The sequence below is a fragment of the Artibeus jamaicensis genome, unplaced genomic scaffold (genome assembly GCF_021234435.1).
Source record: "Artibeus jamaicensis isolate MK-2021 breed Jamaican fruit bat unplaced genomic scaffold, CSHL_Jam_final contig_469, whole genome shotgun sequence".
NCBI lineage: Eukaryota > Metazoa > Chordata > Mammalia > Chiroptera > Phyllostomidae > Artibeus > Artibeus jamaicensis.
In genome coordinates this window covers 192,329-213,800 of record NW_026521847.1, presented here as the reverse complement: position 1 = coordinate 213,800, position 21,472 = coordinate 192,329, and the positions used below count along the sequence as shown (strand labels likewise).

The following is a 21,472-nucleotide window of genomic DNA, read 5'->3' as shown; positions in this document are numbered from 1 at the left end:
TGGGGCCAGTTGCAGTTCTTGGCTGTCACGTGGTTTCCCGGCTTGGCTGGGCCGGGGGAGGAGCAAGGTCCAGAGTCAACCCTGCTTCAAGACCGAGGCTGACCAGAAAGGAGCAGACAGACAGACAGACGTGTTTGATCCCTCTTGGGTCTTCCAGTCATGAGGCTCCTCTGGGGGCTGGTCTGGGCATCCAGCTTCTTCGCCTTCTCTCTGCAGAAGCCCAGGTGCTGGAGGCAGGGTGCCAGGGTTGCAGAGTCGGGCAGGGGTGGAAGGTGGGAGGCCGGCTGCTGACCCTGACTCGCCCCCAGGTTGCTCCTGTTCTCTCCTTCCGTGGTTCACCTGGGGGTCCCCCTGTCGGTGGGGCTGTGGCTCCAGGATGCTCCCCCAGGACAGGAAGTGAAAGGGACGGTGTTCCTGAGAAACCCGAACAATCGTCTCTCCTGCTCCCCGAAGGTGGACTTTATCCTCACCTCAGAAAAAGACTTTATTCTCCTCAGCCTCCAGGTAGTTGGATGCCACTCCCTCCTGCCGTTCTTAGTGCCCCCACCCTGGCCCCTCTGCCTTCTAAGTGTCTGTCCTCTCGCCGGCCTCCCTCCCCGTCGCTCCTTTCAGGCAAAGGTCTCCTTCCCCGTCCCTTCCTCTGTCTCGCTTTCCCCTTCTGCTCTGTCTCTGACCCACTTCCTTTCCCTCCCCTTTTCCTGACAGACTTCCCCGAAAGGTGCCGAGAGCTGTGGCCTCCAAAGACTCCTCGGAGGCCCCCAGGTCCAGCTCGTGGCCCAGTCACCATGGCTGAAGAGCGCCCTGTTGAGAGAGGTAGACATTCAGGGCATCAACCTTCTCTTCTCCTCTCGCCGGGGGCACATTTTTCTGCAGACCGACCAGCCCATTTATAACCCTGGCCAGCGGGGTGAGTCTCAGCCTAACCCTTGAGCTCCTCACGCCTCCTTACGTGAGACAGTCTGAAAGTGCGCTGCACAGGAAGGCTGCCTAGCAGACGTTCGTCCCCTTACTCCCTGCCCACGTGGACTGCGGCTTACCTCTCACCCTCCCCTCCCAGTTCGATACCGGGTCTTTGCTCTGGATCAAAAGATGCGCCCATCCACGGACACCCTCACCGTCACTGTGGAGGTGAGTCCCTGACCTCTGGCCTTCCTGATCAGCTGAGGCCGCTGATCTGACCTCCCACCCATGGCACCTTTCCTCCCGCTACAGAACTCTCATGGCCTCCGTGTGCGGAAGAAGCAGGTGTATGCCCCCACATCCATCTTCCAGGATGATTTTGTGATCCCGGACATCTCGGAGTGAGCTCTCGCCTCATTTCTGGTTTCAATGGGGTGGAGAACCACCCCATTTCTGGTTCCCCTGCTCTACCCTCCAACACACAGAGTCAGACCCCCGCTCCCTGGGCCTCCGGTTTACCCCACAGTCCTTTGTCAGGGAGCCAGGCTGCTGGCTCTCCCAGACCCTCTTGCAAAAGTGGGCTGAGTCCCTCCCTTGTCTGTCCGCAGGCCCGGGACTTGGAAGATCTCAGCCCGATTCTCAGATGGCCTGGAGTCCAACAGCAGCACCCAGTTTGAAGTGAAAAGATATGGTGAGAGCTGGAGGTGTGAGGGCCAAGCAGCCCCTTTCCTGCAGGGAGTAAGGGCTGAAGGAGAGGTGGTAGGAGCAGGGCAGGGTCAGGGAAGTATGGGTGCCACCACCCTGAGCGGTGAGGGGAGTCTTTAAAGGGCCCTTCCACTAGAGCCTGACTCGCCTACCTCTTTGCCCCGGGTCAGTCCTTCCTAACTTTGAGGTGAAGATCATCCCTGGAAAGCCTTACATCCTGATAGCACCTGGCGTTCTTGATGAGATCCAGTTAGACATCCAGGCCAGGTAACTCTGGGCCTGCTCCCAGGGCTCCCCATTCAACGTGAACGTGCCACTCCCCTCCCCCATCCACACCCCGCCCCCACCATTCCACCGTCTGCCCCAGCCCTCCGCCCAACCTCTCTGTGGTCACAGGTACATCTACGGGAAGCCAGTGCAGGGGGTAGCATATGTGCGCTTTGGACTCCTGGGTGAGAATGGTGACAAGACTTTCCTTCGGGGACTGGAGAATCAGACCAAGGTAGGAAGGAGGGTAGGAGGTGTGCGGGTGAGGTGAGTGTGAGGGAGGAGGGAGCAGAGGGCTCGATTTGGGGGACTCGGGTGTCAACCAGGCCCTGTTTTCTCGTCTGCCCCAGCTGGTAGAGGGCCAGTGTCGCGTCACCCTCTCAAAGGCTGAGGTTCAGGGTGCCCTGGAGAAGCTTAACATCAATCTGCCTGACCTCCCGGGGCTGCGCCTCTACGTGGCAGCCGCCATCATTGAGTCTCCAGGTGAGCAGCTTCGCCTGATGATGACCCCAGGCCCTGGCCTCTGGCCTCTGAGCTGACTGTTCTCCAGCACTGACACCACCCCTCACCCTTCTTACCGTCATCCGAGACCCAGAGCCACGGAAGACCCAGAGCCTGTCTCTCTCTACCTGTGCTTATGGGTGGTTTCTGGGGAAGCAGCACCTTCCACCATCTCAGTTTATTTTTTTTCCATCCATCTGTCCATCCATCCACCCACCCACCTGTCCTTCCATCCGTTCACCCAGCAGATATATGTTATGCTCCATCTGTGTGCTGGGCCCTGTGTGGCTCAGTGAACAGAAATAAATGGGAGGCTGCCTGCACCCTGAGGAGCTCACTGTCTTGTGGGCAGGACACCTCTGAGCTGCTTCCCTCCGCTCCCCTGCCCCTCTTCCTGGGTCTCCCCGCTCCTCCCCTCTCTGCTTCCTGTCTTGCAGGGGGAGAGATGGAGGAGGCAGAGCTCACGTCCTGGCGTTTTGTGTCATCTCCCTTCTCCTTGGATCTTAGCCATACCAAGCGACACCTTGTGCCTGGGACCCATTTTTCACTGCAGGTTTCTTCTGCAAGGGCAGGGGGTTGCGAGGAGTGTGGTCGTCAGGAGGGCCTGAGGCCTTTTTGACCACCCTCGTTGACCTGCCCCTCCCCACCTACCTAGGCCCTGGTCCGGGACATGTCAGGCTCTCTTGCCTCCCACATTCCTGTCAAAGTTTCTGCCTCATTATTTACTGGTTCTGCTTCTCCTGCAATACATCACTATCAGCACCACACAGATGAGAGAGGCCAAGCCATCATTTCCATTTTTGTCCCTCAGACCACCTCAGAAGTGCAGCTCTTGGTAGGACTCTGCCCCAAGAGAGAGCATGGGGAGGGAACGAAGGGCAGGCTGGGCCCCTGAGCACCCACAGCCCCGTGGCCCTGCCCTGCCCCTCCCTCCAGGTGTCTGCAGGCTCTCCGCACCCAGCTACGGCCACGCTCACCGTGCGAGCCCCACCCTTAGGAAGCCCTGGGTTTCTGTCCATTGAACGGCTGGATCCTCAGTCCCCTCGAGTTGGGGACACTCTCCACCTGACCCTACGAGCCGTGGGCATCAGCGAGGCCAGCTTCTCTCATTACTACTACATGGTGTGCATGAGCTGGGTGGTGGAGGAGGGCAGAGTGCAGGGGGCAGCTTGGGCAGGAGAGAGCCCTCTGGTGGGGAGCGGTTTCGGCGCTGGGGACGCACAGTGAAGAGGGGACCGCTCTTGCCCAGATCCTGTCTCGGGGCCAGATCATGTCTGTGAGTCAAGAGCCCAGGACGGCCCTGACCTCGGTCTCTGTGCTTGTGGACCACCGCCTGGCACCCTCCTTCTACTTTGTGGCCTTCTACTATCACAGGGGCCTCCCAGTAGCCAACTCCCTGCGAGTGGACGTCCGGGCTGGAGCCTGCGAGGGCAAGGTAACCAACCCATCGGGAGAGACGGGGTGGTTGAGAGAAAAGAAAAGCAGCTCTCCCCACTCTGACTGCCCCACCTCCGTCTCTACCAGCTGGAGCTGAGTGTGGACAGTCACAAGGACCACCATCCTGGGGAGATGGTGAAGCTCCACCTGCGCACTGATTCTCCGGCCCTGGTGGCTCTGGGAGCTGTGGACACGGCTCTGTATGCTGTGGGTGGCAGAACCCACAAGCCCCTTGACATGGGCAAGGTTCGTTAAGGCTCTGTCTCTCTCTCCACCCCGCCCTCGTCCTCTATGACACGTTCGCCTGCTGCCCAAGCCCAGAGCCCTGAGCCTGCGGCCCAGCCCTGGCCCTCACTTAGGTGGCCCCCAGCTCCCCCCCCGCCTCGAGCTATGGGCCCCGTGGTCTCTGTCTCCACACTGCGCCTCTCGTGTCTGCCCGTCCCCTGCCCTCTCACCCATAGCCAGTCTTGCCCCTCAAGGCACTCTTGTCTCTGTCACCTCCCTGCCTTTTCTTGCTAGGTCTTCGAGGTGATGAACAGCTATGATCTTGGCTGTGGTCCTGGGGGTGGGGACAGTGCCCTTCAGGTATTCGAGGCAGCTGGTCTGGCCTTCTCTGATGGAAACAGATGGACTTCAGCTAGAAGGAGTGAGACCATAGGAGGAAGTGGGATGGGTAGTGGGAAGGGAGGAGGAGGGGTGGGAAGCTCTGGGCCTGGGAGGGGGAGCAGGGAGGGGAGGTGGGAGGCCACGCACCCCAGAGCTGGGTTGCAGTCCTGCTCTCTACCAGGTCTGAGCTGCCCCAAGGAGAAGAAAGCCCGGGAAAAGAGAAACGTGAACTTCCAGAAGGCAATTAGTGAGAAGTGTGAGTTGTGGGCACCTCTGAAGCTCTCTACTTAGGCCCAAACGTCGGGGCGAGGTCTGCCTCTCGGCTCCTCTGCTTCCAAGGGAGCCAGTTGATGGTGTCGGGGCCAGAGATCCAAGTTCTGGGGTTGGCAGTGAATGGGTGGGAAGCTCTCTCTACTGGCTTCTGTGGAGTTTCTGGTTTCTCGGGGTGAGTCCTGTGTTTCTGGAGGCCGCTGTGAGGAGGAGGTGTGTCCCCTGCTCTTACCCTTGGTGGGCCCCGCAGTGGGCCAGTACACTTCCCCAGGAGCCAGGCGCTGCTGCCAGGACGGGCTGACGCGGCTGCCCATGACCCGCTCCTGTGAGCAGCGAGCGGCCCGCGTGCCGCAGCTGGCCTGCCGGGAGCCCTTTCTGTCCTGCTGCCAGTTTGCCGAGGGCCTGCGAAAGAAGACCCGGGCCGTGGGCCAGGCGGGCCTCGCTCGAGGTGAGCTGCTGGGAGGGGCTGGGGGGACAGGCGGGGGAACCTGGGAGGGCACAAGGGCCCCTCCTCATCCCCGTCCACTGTGGTCCCCCAGCTCTGGAGATCCTGCAGGAGGAGGACCTGATGAATGAAGACGACATTCCTGTTCGCAGCTTCTTCCCAGAGAACTGGCTCTGGAGAGTGGCACCCGTGGACCACTTCCTCCAGTGAGGGCGTGTGGTGGGCCTGGCCTGGTCCCTGGGCAGTGTCGGGGGCCAGACCAGGCTGTGACAAGGCTTCTCACCTCTCCTACCACAGAGTGTTACAGCCGCTGCCTGACTCTCTGACCACATGGGAGATCCATGCTGTGAGCCTGTCTAAAACAGCAGGTGAGGTGGCTGTGCTGGGCCTCCGGCCACCCCTCTTCCATCCCCCTCCGTCCAGCTCCCTTTTCCCTCACTGTCAGGAAGGGGTGCAGAGAGCAGGGGAAGTCTGCACTGCCTGCTGCCGGGCCGGGAGGCCACAGAGCAGGGCAGAGATGGGTCACCCCTGCCCCCCATTAGTGGTGCCCTGAGGCCATGATGCTCCCAGGCCTCTGATTCCCGCCCCTTCCCATGCTCCTTCCCCAACAGGCCTGTGTGTGGCCACGCCAGCCCAGCTCCGGGTTTTCCGCGAATTCCACCTGCACCTCCGCCTGCCCATCTCTGTTCGCCGCTTTGAGCAGTTTGAGCTGCGTCCTGTCCTCTACAACTACCTGGATCAAAACCTGACCGTGAGGCCCCGTGGGAGCCTTTGTGCCTGGGGCCCTGTGGGAGCTGAGGCGGTGGGGGGAGGGCTGAAGAGCCTAACCAGACTGGGGCTCTGGCCATTCCCATCTTCCTGCCCCAGGTGAGCGTCCACGTGTCTCCGGTGGATGGGCTGTGCCTGGCGGGGGGCGGAGGGCTGGCCCAGCAGGTGCTGGTGCCTGCACGCTCTGCCCGGCCAGTTGGCTTCTCTGTGGTGCCCACAGCAGCCGCTGCTGTGTCCCTGAAGGTGGTGGCTCGAGGACCCTTGGAGTTCCCTGTAGGGGATGCAGTGTCTAAGGTTCTACAAATTCAGGTGAATGGATGACCCCGGAAGCCAGCCCCCCAGGCTCCCAGATTCACCCGCTGACCCCGGGCACCCTCTCTGCTGGCCAGGCCAGAGGCCAAGTACCCAAACCCGACACTTCGGTCAGTTTACCGTTTCTACAGTTCTGACCCAGCCCTGTCTCTGAATTCACACTCCAAGCCCTGGGGTGTCTGCGCTGGGAGGGGTGGCTGCAGTCCTGGGCGATCAGCGATCTCTCAGAGCTCTGTTTCCCCTGAGACAGAAGGAAGGTGCCACCTACACAGAAGAGGTGGTCTATGAACTCAATCCCCTGGGTGAGTGGCCCCGGCCCCCTTCCATCAGTGTTCTAAGGGGGTGGTAGGTGGAAGGAGGTGCGGACACCAGGACAGACTGACAACTTACCCCATCCTCCCAGACCGCCGAGGTCGGACCTTGGAGATTCCCGGCAGGTCTGATCCCAATATGATCCCTGATGGCGATTTCAGCAGCTCCGTCAAGCTCACAGGTGGGCGTGTCCTCCAGCCCCTTCCCAGTGGCCCCCCTCAGATGCACCTGCAGCCTGTCTGGCCCTGTGGCCCCGTGGCCCCTGGCCCAGGGTCTCCAGACCTGCTCTCTCTCTGTGACCACCTTCTCCCTTGTAGCTGAAGATCCATTGGACACTCTGGGCTCTGAGGGGGCCTTGTCACCAGAAGGCCTGGCCTCCCTCCTGAGGCTTCCTAGGGGCTGCGGGGAACAAACCATGGTCCTCTTGGCCCCGACACTGGCTGCTTCCCGCTACCTGGACCAGACGGAGCAGTGGAGCAGACTGCCCCCGGAGACCAAGGACCACGCTGCAGATCTTATCCAGAAAGGTTCTGGGTGCAGGGCAAGCAGGAGTGGGGGCCGGGCAGTCATGGAAGATGGGCAGCCCAGGCGGCTGGCGTGGCGATGAGGGGGCACCCGATGGGGACGGGGAGTGTGGCCGTGGGCACCAAGAGCAGCCGCCTTTTCTCTCCAAGGCTACATGCGGATCCAGCAGTTTCGGAAAACAGATGGTTCCTATGGGGCATGGTTACATCGGGACAGCAGCACCTGGTAAGGTTGGGAAGCGTGGTCCGGGTCTGTGGGAGGTGGCGGGACTGCCAGGGGCAGAGCCAGGTTACAGTGGGAGGGCGACTAACCAGGTCTCCGGGGGAGTGGGGCCGTGTTCCCTAGAGGGACCAGTCCCTGTCCCCAGCTGTCACTCTCCCCCCTAGGCTCACAGCCTTTGTATTGAAGGTACTGAGTTTGGCCCAGAAAGAGGTGGGCGACTCACCTGAAAAGCTGCAGGAGACGGCCACGTGGCTGCTGTCCCAGCAGCAGGCCGACGGTTCATTCCGGGACCCCTGTCCAGTTATGCACAGGGGCATGCAGGTGCGGGCCAGACGGCTGGGCCGAGGAGTGAGGGGAGGGGCTCTCCCAGCCCCTCACCCTCCAGGCTGACATCTCCTTTCCTCCCGAACCGACCAGGGGGGCTTGGTAGGAAATGATGAGACTGTGGCCCTGACAGCCTTTGTGGTCATTGCCCTTCATCATGGGTTGGCCGTCTTCCAGGACAGAAACGCAGAGCTGAAGCGGAGAGTGGTAAGGGCACCCTCGTGTCTGCCTTTCACTGGCCCCCAGCTCTCGCTCTTTCTCCTCAGGAACCTAGGTGACCAGCTCACAGATCTTCCTCCCCACTTTCTTCTAGGAAACTTCCATCTCAAATGCAAACTCATTTTTGGGGACAAAAGCAAGTGCCGGGCTCCTGGGTGCCCACGCAGCCGCCATCACAGCCTACGCGCTGACACTGACCGGGGCCTCCGGGGGCTTGCAGGACGTGGCCCACAACAACCTCATGGCCATGGCCCAAGAGGCAGGCGGTGAGAGTCGAGGGGGTTCTGGCACTGATCCTGAGGCTTGGGGGGGCGTGGTACCTCCGAGTATGTCCAAAGGCAAAATCCAAAGCAAGACCCCAAGAAGGAGTGGGAACATCTGCAGGGGTGACTAGGGCAGAGCTGGAAGAGCCTGACAGGAGTGCGAGGGGCCAGATGACCAGTGTCCTGTCCGTTCACTGGTGGGTCTCCCTGCCCTTCCAGATCACATGTACTGGGGCTCCGTCATCACTTCCCAGAACAATGTGGTGTCGCCCACCCCGGCCCCTCGTAGCCCAGCAGACCCTGTGCCCCAGGCCCCGGCCCTGTGGATTGAAACGACAGCTTACGGCCTGCTGCACCTGCTGCTCCGGGAGGGCAAGGCAGAGTTGGCTGACCAGGCTGCGGCCTGGCTCACCCGCCAGGGCAGCTTCCAAGGGGGATTCCGCAGTACCCAGGTAGGGGCTGCCCTGGGACCCCGGGCTGGGTGGTTCAGAGACCAAGCCTGAGTCCTGGTCCGACCTCCCCAGGACACGGTGATTGCCCTGGATGCGCTGTCTGCGTACTGGATCCTGTCCCACACCAGCGAGGAGAGGGGGCTCAATGTCACCCTCAGCTCCGTGGGCCGAAATGGGTTGAAGTCCCACGTGCTGCAGCTGAACAACCGCCAAAGTCAGGGGCTGCAAGAGGAGCTGCAGGTGAGCCATACCCTTGCCTGGGTTGCCTGGACACCTGGGCCTACTCCCAGGGGCCAGAACTTCCCAGCCCCCCCCCCGCCCCCCGCCCATGGCACACCCTAGCAGCTGGCCCTGAGACCCTTGTGGAGAGATTTACTGGCTGTGCGGCCTGGAAGGTTGCTGAGCATCCGGGCCTCATTTTCCTCCTCTGAAGCAGTACATGCAGAGTCCGCCCAGCAGAGCTTCTGGAGGCTGAAGTGAAAACGGTGCACGTGAGGCTGGACGTGCAGAGACATTGGGTGGGGAGAGGAGGGCGGTTTTTAGGGAGGAGATAAGTTGGAACAGCAAACAGCATGGCCTTCTGTGCCCTTCTGACAGCCTTTCCCTTTTCTGTTCCTGCAAGTTTCCCTTGGGCAGCAAGATTAATGTGCAGGTGGGAGGAAACAGCAAAGGAACCTTGAAGGTGAGAGCCCACAGCGGTGGGCTCCCTGGCCAGCAGGGAGCAGCCGGGGTCTTGGGTGGGAGGCCTGTGGGCGGAGCTCAGGGCCAGCAGGAGGAGGACACCCCGGGGCTGGCGCTTGGTCTGGCAGCTCTCCCTTCGCTGCGGTGTCCGCCCTCTTGGAGCCCTCATTGGTTCCCTCGCCCTCAGTGCTGCACTTGCACCCCCTGTGCTCAGCCTAGGCCTCTCCTGAGATGTTGGCCCTTCTTCCTCCCGTGTCCCCTCGTCAGACGCAGCCCCTTCCCCCACAGCCCAGTTGTCACTCTGGAGGCGTCTTAGTGCCTCTCCCTCCCGAGCCCCTCTTATGGCCCCAGTAACTGCTCCTCTCGTCCCCTAATGCCTGGGGCCCTTGTCACTTGTTCACTGATCTTGGGGCTAAAACAGTCTTGGAACATCTCCCACCCCCAAGTCTCGCCCATCCGAGTCCCTGTCCACGGTGCCGTGAAACTGACCTTCTGAGGGCACTGGTCAGATCAAACTTCAGCCTTGCCCATGCCGCACAGGGCTGGGTCCCTGCCCACCTCCCTGGCCAGACAGGTGTACCTGCCTACACAGGTCTCCTTGCTTCTTGTACCATGTGGCAAACTCCTTCTCTTCCTTCAAGCCTTGGCCAGAAGCTTTCCTGAACTTTCCTAGCAGCCTCCTCTGCATGTTGTATAGTGCTGCGTCTGAGGGCCGGCCCCTGCTGCCCGCTCTGCTGCACTGTCTAGCCCAGCTCCGGGCCGTTCCTGGTTACGCACTGGTCAGGAAGGAGGGCGGGACGGGGCCACAGGCCTCACAGCCCTCAGCCCAGGGAGATGCCCTTAGGTGTGGCTCTGGAGAAAGGCCTGTGGCCCCAGTTGTCTCACATTCTCTCCGTGCCTCTTGCTGAGCCAGCTCCTTCGTACCTACAATGTCCTGGACATGAAGAACACGACCTGCCAGGATCTTCAGATCGAGGTGACGGTCATGGGCCACGTCGAGTACACGAGTGAGTGTGGGGTCAAGGCCGCTGGGCTTCTGGGGGTGGGCAGCAGCGGCCTGGTCTCAATGCCTCTCCATGTAGTGGCAGCCAACGAGGACTACGAGGACTACGAGGACTATAAAGACTCAGAGGGTCTAGGTTTCGCCAGAGATGACCCAGGAGCCCTTTCCCCGCCTGTGACACCGCTGCAGCTGTTTGAGGGGCGGAGGAGCCGCCGCAGAAGGGAGGCGCCCAAGGTGGCAGAGGAGCAGGAGTCCAGAGTGCAGTACACCGTGTGCATCTGGTGAGGCTGGGGGGCCGGGACCGAGCCTGGCAGCGAGCGCCGGTGGGCGGGGGGTGGGGTGGTTGGGGAACCCAGACCACAGGGCACATCTCTCTGCAGGCGGAACGGCAAGGTGGGGCTGTCGGGCATGGCCATAGCAGACATCACCCTCCTGAGTGGATTCCACGCCCTCCGGGCTGACCTGGAGAAGGTGTGGCACCTGCCCTCAGGGGCCCTGTTCCTCCCTGCAGCCCCTCCATCTGCAGAGTCCTGCCACGTGCAGGGCCCAAGGCCACCCCCTGAAACCCCCTTCTTTACAGCTGACGTCCCTCTCTGATCGTTATGTGAGTCACTTTGAGACCGAGGGGCCCCACGTCCTGCTGTACTTCGACTCGGTGAGCAGGGAGTGAGGGGCTGGAGCATGGATGGCGCTGCTTACTGCACATGTACTCTGAGGTTTCCGGGAGACGCTGCAGCTGCGCCTCCCAGGGAGAACCTGGTGTGGGCGGGGAGGCGTGGCGAGGGAGCCGGCCCAGGCTGCAGGACCGCGCCTGCGGGCAGGCGGGGGCTGAGCCCTGCTGCCGTTTGGGGGCCGGTGCCAGTCAGCAGGGGACAGCCGAGTGAGTCTGTCATGAAGCTGAATTTATTCAAGTTGAGGATTTGCTTTTGTTTTTCTTTTTATTGACATTCCTAGTTTTTTATTTTAAAGTATATTTTCTTTTATGAAGTGTTGTTGGTCATAGATGAGTTGGTTTTGTCTTTGCACCTATTTGGCTAAATGAAAGCATCATCAGAGCCAGAGAGGGCTCTGACGGCCCTCAACAATTTTTGGACTGTTTACTATACTGTCTTGGAAAAAATGCGAAAAAGCCATGTGAACACAGTAACACCATCAGTCACGTATCTGTGGGTTAGGAAAGATGCCCCTTCCACCCCCAGTATGTAAAGAGGGGCCAGTCCCTGTTGAGCCTGTATGAGCTCAGTGTATGAGCTCATACATGCAGTGTGGCCCCATGTGAGGGGAAGCCCGGTGGGGGAGTCTGGTTGGCACAGTGGAAAGCAGGTGCCGGCCGTGCAGAAGCCCGGCTGAGGAGGGAAGGCATCGGGTGCCAGCCGTGCCGCAGTGCGGGCGTGGGGAGGAGGGCGGCCCCGGGGAGTGGGTGTGGGGCCGGCGCCTGCCCTTGGGTCGCAGTCAGGTAACGAGGCCTCCTTGTCTCAGTGATGACGGGAGGCTGCCAGGAGGGTGAGTGGGTTTGCGGAGGCAGGCAGAGTGAACCTGAGGAATTTATATATCCTGCAGAAGTCTTAATGCAGGAATAAAGCTCAAAGTTTTGTTTGGGAATCAGCCTGGGAGGGTTTGGTGAAAGCCAGGGAGGGGCAGAGACATTCACAGGGGAGCACGGAGGAAGGAAGAGCCGGGGCCGGGGGCCTCTGGGGAGGAAGACGAGGGGCTGTCGGAGACAACCAGGCCAGAAGCAGGGACGGTCCAGAAGCTGACCCTGAGTTTAGGGAAAGTTGCATGGAGAATGTGTCCGTGATGGGACAGTCTGTGGAGGCTCCTGGGGACAAGAGACAGGGATGAGGTCACCATCTGGGCAGTGAGGTCAGCAGAGACCTTGGGAGTTTTTAGAGTTCTGGCAGCCAGAAGGCAACAAAAGGTGAAGGACACTGAAGATGAGACCAGCAGGAACCAGAGATAGGCCAAGGAAACGTAACACAGCGTCCTGTAGGGCCCAGGCAGCGGCCCCTGACCCCCCTCACTCCCCGTGCCAGGTCCCCACCGCTCGAGAATGTGTGGGCTTTGGAGCCGTGCAGGAGGTGCCTGTGGGGCTGGTGCAGCCCGCCAGCGCAGCCCTGTATGACTACTACAACCCAGGTGAGCACTGCGGACACTTGGGGGTTTGGGACATCAGGAACTGGGGCAGTAAAAGGTGGCAGGGCGGGCCTGTGGCTGCAGAGGACTGGGAGGCAGCGAGGGAGCTTGTGCCCTGACTCCCCCCCCTCTGCTTGTCCCCAGAGCACAGGTGCTCTGTGTTTTACGGAGCACCAGCTAAGAGCAAGCTCTTGTCCACGCTGTGCTCTGCTGACGTCTGCCAGTGTGCTGAGGGTGAGACCAGGGTCTGCGGGCGGGCTGGGAGGAGCGCTGGCTGGGGCCGACCTTGTCTCACCTGGTCCTGACCTCAGGGAAGTGCCCTCGACAGCGGCGTGCCCTGGAGCGGGGGCTGGTGGACGAAGACGGCTATAGGATGAAGTTCGCCTGCTACTACCCCCGTGTGGACTACGGTCGGTTTGCCCATTGATTCTCAGGGTCTTTGGTTGTGTCCCCTGCTGCCGCAGGCCTGGGGGCGGCCTTCTTGCTATGACACCAACATGCAGCCCTCAGCCCCGGGGTGACTCACCTTCCTTTCCTTCCCCTCAACTCCCTCACAGGCTTCCAGGTTAAGGTTCTCCGAGAAGATTCCAGAGCTGCTTTCCGCCTCTTTGAGACCAGTATCATCCAAGTCCTGCACTTCTGTATGGAGGGACAGGCCAGGGGTGTGGGCAGGGCGGGGCAGATAGAGGGGAGCCGAGGTCTGGGTTTGGGGCCTGGCTGCCTGGAGCGGTAAAAATTCAGAAGAGTGTGAGCTTAGACCCCGGGGCCTCTTCGAAGCTCTGGGTCTGTCGTAAATGGGAAAGCAGCGCCCTACTGGGAGCGACGGGGTTCGGTGGGGGTGGGAGGGTGTCTGCAAAATCCCTGGCCCCCTGCCGTCCCCGCCCCTCCTCCCTCTGACGGCTCTGGGCCTGTCTGCCCACAGCCAAGGATGCCCAGGCCGCTGCTGGTCAGACCCGAAACTTCCTGGTTCGAGACTCTTGCCGCCTTCACTTGGAACCTGGGAAAGAGTATTTGATCATGGGTCTGGACGGGGCCACCAGTGACCTCAAGGGACAGTGAGTTCTCTGGGCCCCTGGGCCTCTTGCTGTTCTCACACCTCACGAGGGAATGGATGCCCAGCGCTAGGCTCTGCCCTTCAGAAGCCAGGGACCGCGAGCTCTCCTCTCCTGTCCATCCATCCTCCTGACCCCTGCTGACCGCCCTTTGCCCCCACAGACCCCAATACCTGCTGGACTCGAAAAGCTGGATTGAGGAGATGCCTTCAGAACGCTTGTGCCGGAGCACCCGCCAGCGGGCAGCCTGCGCCCAACTCCGAGACTTCCTGCAGGAGTACGGCACTCAGGGGTGCCAGGTGTGAGGGCCGTGCCCCTCCCCCGAGGGGCCTGGGCCTGGGACAGGGGACTCCTGGACTGGCCCCATGGCAGGGCCAGAGACTCAATAAAGGCCTTTATCAGCAACATGTCCGTGTGTGTCTCCAGGACTGAGAGCGGTCCCCATCGTGCCTTCCGGGTTGGGGGGCCCAGGCCAGGGTTTGCGTCATCTTAGGCCTTCGGAGCCTGGCTGACCTTGGGTGCCTCAGCCCTCCCGGACAGCTCCCTGGGAGCTCAGTCCATCCTAGGACCCCGCAAGCAGACTTGTGACCCGGCGGCCTGTACCCTGAGGACCCAGCGTCCATACCAAGGCCTGCCTTCCGCCCTTCCAGAGGGCGCTCCACGGCCCCAGGTGTGACAGGCCCTTTGTCCTCAAGCAGGGCCTGTGCTCAGCTCACACCTGGCTTTTCTGCCTCAGGAGCTGCTATCGGGCCCGTGTCTCCCGCTGGTCCTGGTGCCATTGGCGGCTGTGGGGGCTGTGGCTTTTGGCCGAGGCCTGGTCTGTTGAAAGCTTGTTGACACTTGGCCTTGCCGTTGGTGGTGTTAGGAAACATGCCCAGAGTTGCGTAATTCCCAGATCAGATGCTCTCTTCTTCTAGGTACTAATTTTAAACAAGTCAAAAAATTGTCTTTGGTGTGTTTATTAATACTCTGAAGAGAATGTTCTACTGGGGTTGGACCTTCCTCGCCTGTCCGCTTGGTTCTTCACCATTTGGTGGTGCCCCCTTGAGTCTTAAGGGCTGACAGAGTTCCATCAACTCCACCCAGATAAACGTGCCGCACAGTCCGGAAGCCTGCCATTCAGTCTTCCAACAGAGATCTGTGGGGCTCCTGGTCCATGCCCTGTACGCCAGGCCCCCGTCCTCGGAGAGGCGTGGGAGCACGTAGTTGGGGCATCTGACCCGGTCTGGGGAAATGGGCAAAGGGGGCAGGGAAGTCTTCCCGGAAGAGGTGGCACATCTAAGTTGGGTTCTGAAGGCTGAGGACTTGGGCAACGACAGGAGTCAATGAGGGCGCTTGAGGCGGGAGAAAGAGACTCTGAAAGGCCCGAGGCCAGTGTGGGGCAGAGCACACAGGGGGGCCTGCATGTGCCTCATCAGGCCGGACTGTGGATTTGGTGGGGGGTGTGGAAGACATGGGGCTTGAGTGGATTGATGAAGAGCTGTCCACACACATGCCAGCTTTCCCGGTCACTCTCCTTTAGAATGGAGTCCCCCTCCTATTCCATGCAATTTGGAGAAGGTCCGACCTTCCCAGTGCTTCAGAGGCTTCCTAGGGCTGTGATTTGCACGGCCTTGTGCTTGCCCCTCAGGACTCATTCCCTAAAGCCAGTGTCATGCTGCTGGCATAAGCCCCTTTATGAGAGAGCCAGGGATTCAACTGCAGCTGTGGGAAGACCTGGCCTGGGTCTGAGCGAGGCGGCAGCTGCTGCCCAACCGCAGAAACCCCGGCCTGTGTTCTCCCCCGGCCCCGGGCATGGATCCAGGCAGAGCCCGAGCTCTGCCACTAGGGGCCCACAGTTCTCCCGGAGCTTGCGGGTGGGACATCTGGGACCTCAACTCAGGCTCTCCAGGGCAAGCCTATGGCCCTGGGCAAAGCTCTGAGGGGAGGACCCTCCACTCCTTGGTCCTGGGGTCAGTTCACAGAGCCAGGGATGAGGAATTGGGGGATAGCATGGGCCTCAGGTCACCTCCTAGCCTTTGACCCCCAGGAGGCCCTACCCTCTCACTGAGCCACGCTCCTCTGCCATGGCCTCTCACCAAGACTCTCCTCTAAGCACCCCAACTTCCACTTCACCCATAAAATTGGTCCCCGATAGTCCTGCTTGGTTTGGCGGGACCCCCACCTCTTATGGCTACAGCTCTCAGGATAGGGCTGGACCCCTGACCCCAGCGTGGCTATTAGGCTCCTTCCTGGGGACTTTGGAACGGCAGGAGGCACGCTGAGCTATGCTGGGAAGCCTCACTTGCCCCTGGGCTGGACACGTGGACTCTGACCAAAGGCAGAGTTTGCCCGCACCTGTTCTGCCCGCACCTGGACACGAGCCGCTAGAGTGCAGACACAGGAGGGAGGAACAAAATGTGAGGAAACTCCTGTCCTGAGGGCCCTCCACCACACTCCCCAGCCCTGGCCCCTCCTCTCAGGTTCTGAGCTGCCCTTGTATTCATATAACAGTTCTTATTTTAGCTCAAGTCCCTCAAGTTGTTCTGTCTTGCAACCAAAAAGAATTAAGCACATGGTAAGAGCTCCAAATTGGGGACCACATGATTCTTCACCTCCAACTTCTGAGAGTGAAATGAGAGCTGATAATCACAGGAGACTACAGGCACAAGGTGAGAGAACCCCGGCGAACTGGGCTGTGCGTTTGTCCATCTGTGAGCTAAACAACAACACAGATCACTTCTATCTCATTTTGTCCTTCTGACAGTATGAAAGGCACATGAGCCGGGACTCTCATTTTCCCTTGCAGACAAACTCTGCAGCAGTAAGCTGGTCCCGGGGAGGGTGGGGGAGGGGGTGGGCAGGCTCAGTGGGCTCAGGCCAGAGTGTGGATGCTTTTTCCTGTATGGCTGGTGCAGGGCCATAAAGCTGATGCTGGCTGCAGGAGAAAGGTCAGGGTTGCGCTTTCCTTCCTTTCTTCTTGATGGATGAAAGAAGAAAGGCCTGTTCTTTGAAATATGGACTCCCCAAGGCCAGCATGCCTGTTGCCATTCCAAGAACGTGGTATTCTGTGGGCGGGACAGTGGGCAGGGGCCTGAGGGAAGGAGTCAAGGGGGGCTCCAGGACAGCCCGAGCAGCAAGATGGGTGCTGGGACCTCCAGAGGTATAAGTGGCCAGGTGGGGCCTTTGCATGGGTCTCTGGCCATGCTGCTCCTTGGGCTGCTGCTGCTGACTGTGCTGGCCGGCGCCCGCCTGCTGTGGGGCCAGTGGAAGCTCAGGAGCCTCCACCTCCCACCTCTTGTCCCCGGGTTTCTGCACCTACTACAGCCTAACCTCCCCATCTACCTGCTTGGCCTGTCTCAGAAACTCGGGCCTGTCTACAGGCTCCGTCTTGGGCTACAAGGTGAGTGCATGCCTGCTCCCTGCCTGGTTCCGCCACAGTGGGATGTGGGTGCACTCTCTGCTGATACCTGCTTTGGTACTCCCCCAGATGTGGTGGTACTGAACTCTAAGAGAACCATTGAGGAGGCCATGGTCAAGAAGTGGGTGGACTTTGCCGGCAGACCCCAGATACTCTCCTGTAAGGGAGTGGGAGAAGCTGGGGCTGGGGGAGGCAGGGAAGGTCAGGCTGTGGCTCCCTTGGTCAGTTCAACCCCTACCCCTACTCGCAGACAAGCTGGTGTCTCGGCACAGCCAGGACCTCTCACTTGGAGACTACTCCCTGCTCTGGAAGGCCCACAAGAGACTCACTCGCTCTGCCCTCCTGCTGGGCATGCGCAGCTCCATGGAGCCCCTGGTGGAGCAGCTGACCCAGGAGTTCTGTGAGGTGAGGCCGGCTAGACCCGTGCTCACCCCAGGTTGGCCTCCCCCCCCCCCAGCAGCCCCAGGCCGTTCAGTTCATGCTTTGTCCACAGCGCATGAGAGCCCAGGCCGGTGTCCCTGTAGCCATCCAGAAGGAATTCTCTCTCCTCACCTGCAACATCATCTGCTGCCTCACCTTTGGAGACCAGGTCAAGGCTCTCTCATGCTCACATATGCTTGGACCCACCCCTCAGCCCCTCCCTGAGCCCTCTTTGTCCTGAACTGAAAAGATTCCCTCTTCTGGCAGGAGGATACCTTTGTACATGTCTTTCACGACTGTGTCCAGGACTTGATGAAAACCTGGGACCACTGGTCCATCCAAATTTTGGACATCTTTCCCTTTCTCAGGGTGAGGAGGTGGAGCCCAGACGCCCTGGCTGCTGGGAGTGGGCGGGGGGCAGGCTTCCTTCCCGGCAGCTGCACTGTCTCGTTCCCTGCCCAGTTCTTCCCCAACCCTGGCCTCTGGAGGCTGAAGCAGGCCGTGGAGAACAGGGACCACATCGTGGAGGAGCAGCTGAGGAGGCACAAGGTGGGTGCTGTGCTTGGACTGGGCCCTTCAGCCCGCAGCCAGGCACTCAGGCTGGCCCCTCCCCTCTCTAGGAGAGTATGGTGGCCGGACACTGGAGGGACATGATGGACTACATGCTTCAGGGGGTGGGGAAGCCAAGAGTGCAGGAGGCCCCTGGACAGCTCCTCGAAGGGCATGTGCATATGTCTGTGGTGGACCTTCTCGTCGGTGGCACGGAGACCACTTCAACCACCCTCTCCTGGACTGTGGCGTTCTTGCTTCACCACCCTGAGGTGTGTCCTCGGGGCAGGCTCCTACCCGGCTGCCTGTCACCCTACCCTGGTGCAGGCTGTGTTAGCACAGGGTGGGGGGCTTCTCCTAACTGGCACAAAGGTTCCTGTGGGTGCACCAGGTCATAGGTGGAGCCGGGGCAAGAGGCAAGACTGGACCCTACACTAGGCTTGCCCCCATTTCCCAGGTTCAGCAGAGACTGCAGGAAGAGCTGGACCGTGAGCTGGGCCCTGGGGCTGGGAGCTCACAAGTCCCTTACAAGGACCGCACGCGACTGCCCTTGCTCAACGCCACCATCGCGGAGGTGCTGCGCTTGCGGCCAGTCGTGCCCCTGGCCCTGCCACACCGCACCACTAGGCCCAGCAGGTGACTCTGGAAAGGTAGGGGTGAGTGGGATGGCAGGTGGGGTCCTGGCCGGCCTCTAACGCCATCCTGCCATCAGCATCTTCGGCTATGACATCCCTGAGGGCACGGTTGTCATCCCCAACCTCCAAGGTGCCCACCTGGATGAGACGGTCTGGGAGCGGCCACACGAGTTCTGGCCTGGTGCGTGCGGGGGACCCGGGCCCGTGGGTGGGAGTAGCGTGGGCCAGTCCCTGGCAGCCTCTGACCAGGTCTGTCCTTTCCTCCGCAGACCGCTTCCTGGCCCCCAGCGCAAGTCCCAGCGCTCTGGCTTTCGGCTGCGGGGCGCGTGTGTGCGTGGGCGAGCCGCTGGCGCGCCTGGAACTGTTCGTGGTGCTGGCGCGCCTGCTTCAGGCCTTCACACTGCTGCCGCCTGCAGGCGCCCTGCCCTCCTTGCAGCCCCAGCCGCACGGCGTGAACCTCACCGTGCAGCCTTTCCAGGTGCGGCTGCAGCCCCGAGGAACGCATGGCCCTGTCCTGGGAGAGAGTCAGTGACTGGCAGGACACGTGCAGGCCTCATGCCTCAGTTTCTCCTTTTATTGCTCCCATACCACCCTCCCTCCCCCCTGTAAACATAGTGCTGTGAGACCGCGGTGGAGAAGGCTTCCTCTGGTGGGTGGGTGGTGAAGATGGGCCTTGACTCTTCTCTCCTCGCGGCCCCTCAGTGCGCGGCAGTCGTACCTGCGTGGGAGAGGCGAGCCGAGGCTCAGCCTCCCCAGGCAGGGGCCCGGTAGCCTCTGGGTCTCAGCTTCATTTCCGTGAAGGGCACAGAGAACTCAAAGCCCTTCCAGTGGTACCAGCTCACTCCCTGGAAAGGAGGTTGTGGAGACGGTCAAAGCGGACATCCCATTGGCTCCCATCCCTGCCCTTTTGGGAAGCTGATTTCCAGAAATCAACCTTCTGCCCTCCCTGCAGCCTCCATAACCCTCAAGGGCAAGGACTGAGGCTTAATCCTGAGCTGGCTCTTTCCAACCAATAAATCATTTCCTCCCCAAAACACCCTGGTGAGAGAGCATCATTGTTCCATTTCAGACAAGGGCCGTGAGGGCTCGGTGACTTGCCCCGTCACTCGGAGCGTCGCACCCAGGCAGGCTGAGCCCCAGCTGCCCCAGCTGTGCCTCCCCCCCACCGACGCTCACCTGGTGGTCCACTGTGCTCCCATAGAGCCCGTTGAGGTTGGCATAGTGGCAGTTCCTATACCACCAAGCCCCTCGGTAGGAGACGGCACAGGAGATGAGCAAGTTGTTGGGGTCTCGGTCTCGGGCAGAGAAGACACTGCCGCTGTGGTAGCTCATGGAGTCCCCTGGCCAGGGGGTGAGGAAAAGAGTGAGGACCTGCCCTGCCTCACGCCCACCTGGTCCCCAGGCCCAGCCCTCACCTGCCGTGCCGTGGTAGCCCTCCAGGTGGAGGCGGTAGTACTCCGAGGCCGAGTCTACCCGGAAAGAGTCGTACTGAGCGAACACTGCCTCGTTCCCAGCCCGCAGATCCACGCGCATGGAATAGTCACCAGCTCTCGTCAGGCTGTGCAGGACCTCGTTACCTGGGGGCGGGGAGCATGCTCTCACCAGCGCCCTGGTGTCCGCAGGGCCCCTGTCCCTTCCCTGGTGCCCCCATCCCTGTGAGGCACTGACCCAGCCAGAATTCCCCAGTGATGTTCCCAAAACCACGGGCATAGTCTTCCCAGTCCCTCCAGAAGTCCGTGTGTCCGTCCATGCGACGCTGGAACACCTGAGAAGCAGGTGGGGCACCATCAGCCTATGGCCCCTGGTGTAGCAACCCTGACCCGCGCACGTCCCTGGGCTTCTGGCTGCCACCCACCAGCCAGCCGCCTCCGTCGGTCTCCATGTCACAGAACACATTCAGTGGCCGCTCGCGATTGCCGTTGAGGAAGATGGTGGAGGTCCTGGAGGTGCCGGCCCCGTTCTGCATCTCCTCCCCACAGTCCCGGGGGAAGGGGACCCGCAGTCCACCTGCAGAGAGGACAGAGAGGGACTAGTCCTTTTTCCAAACCCTCGACCCCGGCTGCCCACTCAGCCCCCACCTCAGGTCCCAGCACCCAAGTACCAGTGGTGAAGGAGGTAGACATGGGTGGTGTGAGGCTCTCGCCCCACACAGCCCGGAGCCAGGCTCTGTAGCTGGTGGAGGGAAAGAGGCCCAGGAGCTGGTGAGAGGTGAGGCCTCCTGGGAGCAGGATCTCCTGTGAGACAGAAAAGGGGTCGGTCAGGGGACAGGGAGGTAGGCCCCCAGGAGGGACAGAGGCAGAGGCAGCTCCTCCTGGAAGGGAACCTGGGGAGGGGAGTTGGCCAGTGGGGCAGGGGAGGGGGCACCTGGGTCTGTCCACCAGGAGTGTCGTAGGTGAGCAGGTAGCCAGTCGGTGGGACTTGGGGCTCTGTCCAGCTAAGTAGGGCCGTGCGGGGGGTCACTTCCTTGGCTTCCAGGTCCCGGGGGCCCTCCAACCCTGGAAGGGGAAAAGGGAAGAGAAGAGGGGGGTGGGGCCCTTCTTTGCATCTGCCCTCCCCCATCCCACATGCTTCCCAGGAGGTACCTGTAGTGAAGGTGATGCTGGCTGGAGAGGTGAGGTTGGGGCCCCGGAGGCCATGCACGGTGGCTGTATAGTTGGTGTGGAGCGCGAGGCCGTGTAAGGGGTAGTCCACGGTGCTGCCCGGGGCAGAGGCCTGTAGAGAGGGGGCTGGCCACGGCGAGGGGGGATGTCAGTAGCTGCCGCTCTGCCTCTGCTCTCCCTCCCTGCATGTGTCCCCTCCAAAAGCCTGAGCCCTACTCACTGCCTGGAGCTGTGACCCAGATGTCATACGTGTCCACAGGAGCCTGAGGGGGCTTCCAGTGTAGCATGGCTGTTCCCTCTGTCAAGTTCAGTGCTCGCAGCTGGGTGGGGCCATCGGGAACTGGGAGAACAACACAAAGGGCTCAGCGCAGGCCCTTGCTGCTTTCCCCACTCCTCCTTCCCAAATCCTTCTGGGCCTCTGGTCTGCAGCTGGACCCTCCAACACCCCTGCCCTCTCCAGCCACTGAACTA

The 21,472-nt window shown here is 61.1% G+C and overlaps 3 protein-coding genes across 7 annotated transcripts in view; 2 read left to right on the top strand and 1 right to left on the bottom strand.

The window, feature by feature from the left end:
- The first annotated feature begins 82 nt into the window (after positions 1-82).
- Positions 83-13,804, top strand: C4A (complement C4A (Rodgers blood group)). The gene is made up of 41 exons (XM_037151335.2): positions 83-224; positions 309-504; positions 706-907; positions 1,058-1,128; positions 1,213-1,301; positions 1,509-1,591; positions 1,776-1,872; positions 2,002-2,107; positions 2,223-2,355; positions 2,811-2,926; positions 3,029-3,208; positions 3,310-3,495; positions 3,623-3,808; positions 3,898-4,056; positions 4,330-4,456; positions 4,598-4,672; positions 4,937-5,134; positions 5,226-5,337; positions 5,429-5,499; positions 5,743-5,882; positions 5,999-6,208; positions 6,462-6,513; positions 6,615-6,704; positions 6,841-7,050; positions 7,198-7,273; positions 7,435-7,591; positions 7,688-7,801; positions 7,908-8,079; positions 8,296-8,528; positions 8,601-8,768; positions 9,151-9,210; positions 10,123-10,216; positions 10,292-10,493; positions 10,593-10,683; positions 10,793-10,867; positions 12,246-12,348; positions 12,490-12,579; positions 12,657-12,755; positions 12,903-12,986; positions 13,268-13,400; positions 13,561-13,804. The coding sequence occupies exons 1-41, from the start codon at positions 160-162 to the stop codon at positions 13,700-13,702; spliced, it is 5,247 nt and encodes a 1,748-aa protein (XP_037007230.2). The 5' UTR covers positions 83-159; the 3' UTR covers positions 13,703-13,804.
- A 1,912-nt stretch (positions 13,805-15,716) lies between these two features.
- Positions 15,717-18,933, top strand: LOC119053733 (steroid 21-hydroxylase). Of its 5 annotated transcripts, none has more exons than XM_053667487.1 (13): positions 15,717-15,796; positions 15,903-16,048; positions 16,144-16,200; positions 16,704-16,779; positions 16,867-16,956; positions 17,048-17,202; positions 17,291-17,386; positions 17,485-17,586; positions 17,680-17,766; positions 17,838-18,038; positions 18,224-18,402; positions 18,479-18,582; positions 18,671-18,933. In XM_053667487.1, the coding sequence occupies exons 3-13, from the start codon at positions 16,156-16,158 to the stop codon at positions 18,931-18,933; spliced, it is 1,398 nt and encodes a 465-aa protein (XP_053523462.1). In that variant the 5' UTR covers positions 15,717-15,796; positions 15,903-16,048; positions 16,144-16,155. The 5 variants fall into 5 exon arrangements, with proteins under 5 accessions (XP_053523462.1, XP_053523461.1, XP_053523463.1 ...); XM_053667486.1 differs by having other exon boundaries at positions 15,742-15,796; positions 15,891-16,048; XM_053667488.1 differs by lacking the exons at positions 15,717-15,796; positions 16,144-16,200 and having other exon boundaries at positions 15,813-16,048; positions 16,740-16,779.
- Positions 18,934-18,954: 21 nt separating this feature from the next.
- The window catches only part of TNXB (tenascin XB), a 64,364-nt gene continuing 61,846 nt past the window's right edge, over positions 18,955-21,472 (bottom strand). The window contains 9 exon segments of the mRNA XM_053667493.1: positions 18,955-19,246; positions 19,578-19,741; positions 19,817-19,978; positions 20,070-20,166; positions 20,257-20,408; positions 20,503-20,635; positions 20,766-20,896; positions 20,984-21,127; positions 21,222-21,341. Coding sequence (XP_053523468.1) covers positions 19,145-19,246; positions 19,578-19,741; positions 19,817-19,978; positions 20,070-20,166; positions 20,257-20,408; positions 20,503-20,635; positions 20,766-20,896; positions 20,984-21,127; positions 21,222-21,341 — 1,205 coding nt within the window. The 3' untranslated portion in view covers positions 18,955-19,144.

Bases quoted from the DNA above. Each gene is read 5' to 3' on its own strand.
- C4A (XM_037151335.2), top strand. From the start codon at position 160: ATGAGGCTCCTCTGGGGGCTGGTCTGGGCATCCAGCTTCTTCGCCTTC. The intron at 4,057-4,329 runs GTTCGTTAAGGC...TTTTCTTGCTAG, and splicing joins AGCCCCTTGACATGGGCAAG to GTCTTCGAGGTGATGAACAG. The intron at 6,209-6,461 runs GTGAATGGATGA...CCCCTGAGACAG, and splicing joins CTAAGGTTCTACAAATTCAG to AAGGAAGGTGCCACCTACAC.
- LOC119053733 (XM_037151412.2), top strand. From the start codon at position 16,518: ATGGGTGCTGGGACCTCCAGAGGTATAAGTGGCCAGGTGGGGCCTTTG. The intron at 17,587-17,679 runs GTGAGGAGGTGG...TTCCCTGCCCAG, and splicing joins ACATCTTTCCCTTTCTCAGG to TTCTTCCCCAACCCTGGCCT. The intron at 18,039-18,223 runs GTGTGTCCTCGG...CCCATTTCCCAG, and splicing joins TCTTGCTTCACCACCCTGAG to GTTCAGCAGAGACTGCAGGA.